The sequence below is a fragment of the Phodopus roborovskii genome, unplaced genomic scaffold (genome assembly GCF_943737965.1).
Source record: "Phodopus roborovskii unplaced genomic scaffold, PHOROB, whole genome shotgun sequence".
Taxonomy (NCBI): domain Eukaryota; kingdom Metazoa; phylum Chordata; class Mammalia; order Rodentia; family Cricetidae; genus Phodopus; species Phodopus roborovskii.
Window position 1 is genome coordinate 592,848 of NW_026126408.1, and position 6,000 is coordinate 598,847.

A 6,000-nucleotide genomic window follows, 5' to 3' on the forward strand; every position below is an offset into this window, starting at 1 on the left:
AGTGCTGAGATTGCAGGGTGTGTGCCACCACACGTCTGGTTTTGCTGCATTGAACGAGGCAGAGAGAGGCATTGTGGTACATGGAGCCTCTGGCTCACCTCATGTGGGTCTCTCATGTCAGCCCTACTGGGTACATCAGCCCAGGAAGGCACTGTCACTCTGCCTCATCCATTGAAGAGGCTATGTACGTATCTTCTATCTGTTTCAAACTGGAAACTAGCCTCTGGCTTGAGTGCTGGCAGTACTGCCATAAACTGGAGAGTTGGATCTGTAGAATGGGCTGTCAGGGTCTTCCTGGTGTTTGCAAGTATCTCCCATGTTTTTTGAGCTGGGCATGGTTGTGACTCACACCTGTAATCCCAGCACCCTGGGAAAGCAGAGGCAGGAGGATTGCTGTTGGTTTGAGGCCAGCTGCAGGCTGCATAGTGAGTCCCAGGCCAGTCTGGATTTCCAGATGAGACCACCAGAGCAGTTTCTCACTTTGAGGATGGTCATGTGTTTTGCAGCTGGACTAGAGTCCGGCTTGACTAGAGCAGTTCCAGATGTGAGGGAGCCCTGGCTTCCTGGCTTCATAGAGAGGTCAGGCCCTGCAGCTCTGTAGGTGTGGGAAGAGAAGATGGGCCCATGCCCTTCTATCCTGTAGTGGTCAGTTGGGATCCTTTCACCTGTGTGGTGTTGAGACAAGTACTCTGAGAGGAAGCCTCTGTCTTCAGGGAGCATATCTAGCAAGGCCTATTATTAATTTGTGTGTATATGTGTGTATTCATGTTTGTATGTGTGCATATTTGTTTGTGTGTGCATATATATGTGTGTGTGCGTTGCATGCACAGGCAGGTACATAGTGTCAGAGGACAACTGTGGAAGCTATTTTCTCCTTCCACCTTTACGTGGCTTCTAGGGTTTGAATTCAGGCTTCGAGACTTTGAGGCAAGCCCTTCTTTCCCTACTGAGCCATCTTGTAGGTTTCTGGGTATGAGCAGTTCTAGCCAAGCAGATGCTTGTTTTGTCCCTTGGAGCCTGGGATGGTCCTGTGGACAGTCTTTACAATGTGAAGCCCCACCAGGTTGGGGACCGAGTTCAGGGCTATCCTCCTTTATAGTCAGGGAATGTCCTGTCCTTGCTCCAGGGAGCCCCACGCCTGGAGGGTGGTATGGGCCACCCAGATGGAGGAGGCACTGCTGCCAGGGCACGTGAACCTCGCTAGCTTGGTTCTGGTGGCTTCCACCATCTGGCAGGGGACAGCTCCCTTCTCCTACCCCCATAGCCACAAACCTCAGGCTAATAGGCCTTCAAGTCAGGAGGTATTTAAAAAATTTGTTTGTTTGTTTTAATCCCCAGGAAAGACATAATTCTTAGTGTACAGCTGAGAGAGGTTTCCCTGCTCTGTGCGAGCACACTGTTTCTCATGAGTCCGTTGGAGGCCCTTTATTAAACACACACACAGCCTTATTGAATCAGTCACTTCATGCCTTAGAACATGCTAATTCCTGGAGTTTGGACTTTGAAAGCCCCTTTTGGTTCTCGGCATAAGAGAGTGGAGAGGGGCTCAGGGCCTGTCACACAGGAGTCTAAGCTGTGTGGGAGAAGGTTGGGCGTGTCCAACTCCCTGTGTGGAGGATCCTGGAGGTCTTCCAGGGCGATTCATGTAGCTGCCTTTTTTCTGTAGTGCAGGCTGTGGCTAGGCAACATCTTCCTGGAGACAGAGGGCAAGCCCCAGGGTAGGGAGTGCTAGAAACTCCTGTGTGGTCCAGTCCCACACACTGTGAGGATGAAGGGGTTGAAGCTCAGGGAGGACAAGATGCTTGCCCAGAGGAGGCTGAAGCTTGCTGACCCATGGCCAGGGACTTTTTCCTGAAGTGTAGGTGATCCACCACTGAACGGTGAGTTTCCAGTACAGGATACTGAATCATTGCCCATGATATTTGTTTCTGATGCTAAGCAAGGGGCAGTTTCCATTTGCCTTCCTTTTTGGTAGAGCAAGTCAAGGTGTAAAAAGGCAAAAGCCTTTGCCTGAGATCTCACAGCTGGCCCTGGGCCCATGGCCCCGTGTCTTTTCTCTGTGAATGTGGTGCTTTGTGGTTCCTCCCCCAACACCCCACATGTGGCCTTATGGCAGGCCGGTGTCCCTGATGGTGCTGGTCTCCCTCTGCATCGCTGGCGCCTCTGCTCCTATTGTCTGCTCTTCATGCATAGTCAGGCTGGCCATTCCTGGGAGCTTTCTCGCCTTTGCCTATTCTGTCTCTCCCTCTCCCTTCCAGTTGATTCATGAGGCTAGCATGGCTCTAGTGGGGGTTGGGATAATATATCCCCCCCCCCCCCAGCCTGCAGTGCAGCCCAGAGTCCATCAGTGGCTAATGAACCTACTGTCCTTTTTACCGGGCAGGTATGTGAGGCTCTGTGAAGTGGTTGACCACGTCTTCCCGTTGCTGAAGAGAAGCCATTCCTCCGACTTCCCCTGTTCAGACACTTTCAGTAACTTCACATTTTGGAGAGAGCCGCCGCCACCCTTTGAAAACCAGGACGTACATTCAGCCTCAGCTTGATACAACCAAGCATTAAAGGATAGGTTGTGGGGACGCTGGAGCTGCTGAGAAGGCTGATATACGGGCCATCTACCTAGGAGAGCATTTCTTCCAGTACCCGCTTGCCCCGGGGTGACATTTCTCAGCATGGAGGGTGGATGGAGACTGCATCTCATCCCATAGGCTTCATGAGGATTGGGTACACTAGTAGTGTGCAAAGCAGTCCTCTGTCTGGTTTAGCATACACAGTGCTGCTCTCTTTAGCCCTTTCTAGCAATTAGTGTGTGGTGTGCGTGGTGGACCCCTTACAGAAGGGGGCCGACCACCTGAGAGCTGCCTCAGTCTCAGTGTGGTCCCCACCCCAGGAACTCTGATGGGCACAGTTTTTGGTGGCTGAAGAGGCACCTTTCTGTGACAGTGACATCCGTGCCGCCTCCACACATAGGGATGGGCTCTTTTCCGAGTCTGAGTGCTCTGAAGGGAACCTGGGCCTCGCTAGGTCCCAGCCCTCGGGCTTTGACTTTATAGACAGTCCTTTGCAGGATGGCTGACTTGGTCTCAATGTAGGTGCTCTGCTGTCTAATTGCTCTAGTTAAAGATGGCCCACGTCACTGGTGCATCTCTCCCCATCCCTCGTAGCTCAAGGCTGGGCTGTTTATGCCTTAACACATCCGATGCAGGCATTTGCTTAGAGTGCACTGTCTAGTTCTCTGTAGCTGTGACGCCTTATGTTAAAATGATAGTCCCCAAGGCAGTGTCTCATGTCTGCTTCCCGCCCGCCATCAGCAAGGAAGTACCACTAATGAGGACTGGAGCAGCACCTAGGCCAGGCGAGAGTAATGCCTTGGAGAGACTGGTTGGTTTTAAGAATCATAGTCTCCAGAAGTGTCTTTGCAGTTATTATTTATTACTTTGATCTCACTGGGCTGCTGTTGTGCATCCCAGCCAGATCCTTAGGATTGCAGCTGTCATGAGTACATCAAACATTAAGTGTGCTAGACAATCCAAAGAGCCTTATTCTGTCTGTGTCACACACTGACCTTCTGGTATTTCCAAACCATTAATTTTCCTTAGCTTTTTTTCCATTCAGTCTAAGGGCAAGGAAAAAAATAGGAATTTGAGTGATGTTCTTTAAGCTGATAGAGGGTAGTTGTTGAACTGTCTCAGAAAAATGTGAAAAAAAAAAAGAAGTATTTTGGTAAGAGATTTTGCTTTACTTTTGAAAGTTTTATTTTTTTAAAGTGTTTTCCTCCTGAAAGATCTTCCTATTTAAATGTCATCATTTGAGTCAGAAGAGACAAAAGAAAAACAAAACAGAAAAAAAGAAAAAGAAAAAAGAGCGGTAGAAAAGCAGACTGTTATTCTTTCTGTGAAAGAAAACCTAGCGTCACTGCTGTTGTTGGATTCCCTTAAGGTAGGATGTGGTTCACACAGACCACGGGGATAGACTCGGGGAGCACTCCTGCTGTGGACCATAGACAGATGAAGGAATTCGGACTTGAGTGTGGAGGTTTTCTTCCCGGAGCGAAGGAAGGAAGCAAGCATTAGTCCTGCCACTGTGAGCTCGTGGCTTGTCTTCTGGTGACCTTCAGAGGCCACGTTAGTCCTGCCACTGCGGTGTTTTGAGTGCATTTGGATTGCCGTGGACTGCAGACGAGCTCATCGGTCTGCAGAGGCTCGTGGGCCTCTCATGCTTGGGAGAAGCGTTGGAATCTCCCTTTACCTGCCCTCTGCAGCCCTCTGTTTTCTGAGAGCACACAATGGCTGGAGCCAGGATCTATTTCTATAACCTGGTCTGCAACACACAGCAGTCCTCCCTTGTGCCTCCACAGCCAGCACACCTGGCTTGGGAATCTAGTTTTAGAATACCTTTAACCTCCCCATCATTCCACCATGAATCAGAGCACACCTTCACCAAACTCTAAGAACTCTGAAATTCTTCCTGAGCCCGGTCCAGGTTGTGGTGTGAAGAACACCTTCAGGGAGGCCCCCATGAGCTGAAACAGGCTCACTCACGCTGGCTTACATGCATATGCACTGTAACCCAGTGACCCCCAGGGTCACAAGCTAGAATACTGTATAAGTACCACACATTTCAAAGTTGCTCGGGAAAATGAGTGACTCACTCAGTGACACGTCGTCAAATGTTGGTCCCACATGACGAAGGAGAACTCCCCTTTGGGTCTCAGGTTTGGATCACTACTTCAGTATGTTTTATTTACAACATTGACTGTGTGTTTGTGAATGCTGGCACAGTGATGAAAATCAATGTAATATTTCATCGTGTTGTGCTTGATGTGGAACTAGAAATGCCTGTAATAAACAAAATGGATGAAAGACTTCTGAAAATGAGGCATATGCATTTTAAATTGTTTTTATGTTCTTAAGGTGCTTTTACTTATTTATTCATTTATTTATTTATCTGGTGTGCTGTCATTTACAATATTTAGTCCTTAACTTGGGAAAAAAAAATCAACCCTTGCCTGGAGATGGCTCAGGCAGTAAAGTACTTGCCATGCAAGCATGAACATCCAAGTTCTATCCCCACCACCCACCACCCATGTGGAAGTGTGCACTTGTAATCCCAGTGCTGGCAGAGGTGAGGATGGGCAGATCCCTGGTACTTACTGGACAGGCAGCCTGGTGGAATCCATAAGCCCCAGGTCCTGATGAGAGGCCCTGACTCAACAGACATAGTGGACTGTCCCTCAGATAGAACAATACCTGAGGTCCTGGCTTCTACATGCATGGGTGTCCAAGGCCCACCCAAGAGCCTTCAGATGAATATCCAGGGACACACACAGAATCCTTAAGCTTGCAAACTGTTCATTGTGGGAATCAGCATGTTTTCTGTTGAGTTCATGTGGATTGTCATGGCAACCCTATTTATTCCCAAGATGGATAGGAGAGAATATGCATGCGTTCTTTCCATGGAAGAGACATGTAGTCCTGCACAACCTGCATTGGGTCATTGCGTTGAGAGGCCTGTTCGGAATAAGCAGCTTCTTCCCTGGCCTGGAAGGACTACTGAGGAGCCAGCAGGCATAGAGAAGGTTCAGTGTGCAGTGTCCTGGAGGGCCCTGCCCCCCTGGTCACTGTTTACCACGTGGGGTGCCCTCACCTCATATCTATTGCTCTCCTCTCTTGGACATTTGTCCTTAGTTTGCTTTTCATTTTGAAGAAATGCATCACAGCCCTTGGCTAGCTCCATCATTTAAGCAGAGGACAGTCATATCCTATTAGCATGGTGCACTAGTGATGGCCAGAGGCTTCCTATAAATTGCTGCTTTGACAATTTTATATGTTTATGGTGTGGATGGAAGAGGATGTCCCCAAATGTTAAAGGTATTGCTGGATAAAAACCGAGGCTGAGTTCCTCATGAAGTCCACATCCCAACGGCCACTTGGGCACCTGTAGGCTCAATGCATCTTTCACAGCAGAGTAAACCCTGGATCATCTTCACACATCTGTTCTACC

General features: G+C 49.0%; 1 protein-coding gene across 11 annotated transcripts in view; it reads left to right on the forward strand.

The window, feature by feature from the left end:
- Lpin1 (lipin 1) overlaps positions 1-4,872 on the forward strand; it is a 73,054-nt gene extending 68,182 nt beyond the window's left edge. For all 11 annotated transcript variants that reach the window (XM_051181632.1, XM_051181639.1, XM_051181640.1 and 8 more), the window contains one exon: positions 2,384-4,872. In XM_051181632.1, the coding sequence (XP_051037589.1) occupies positions 2,384-2,543 (160 nt within the window). In that variant the 3' untranslated portion in view covers positions 2,544-4,872. The remainder of the gene's footprint in view (positions 1-2,383) is intronic.
- Positions 4,873-6,000: the final 1,128 nt, after the last annotated feature.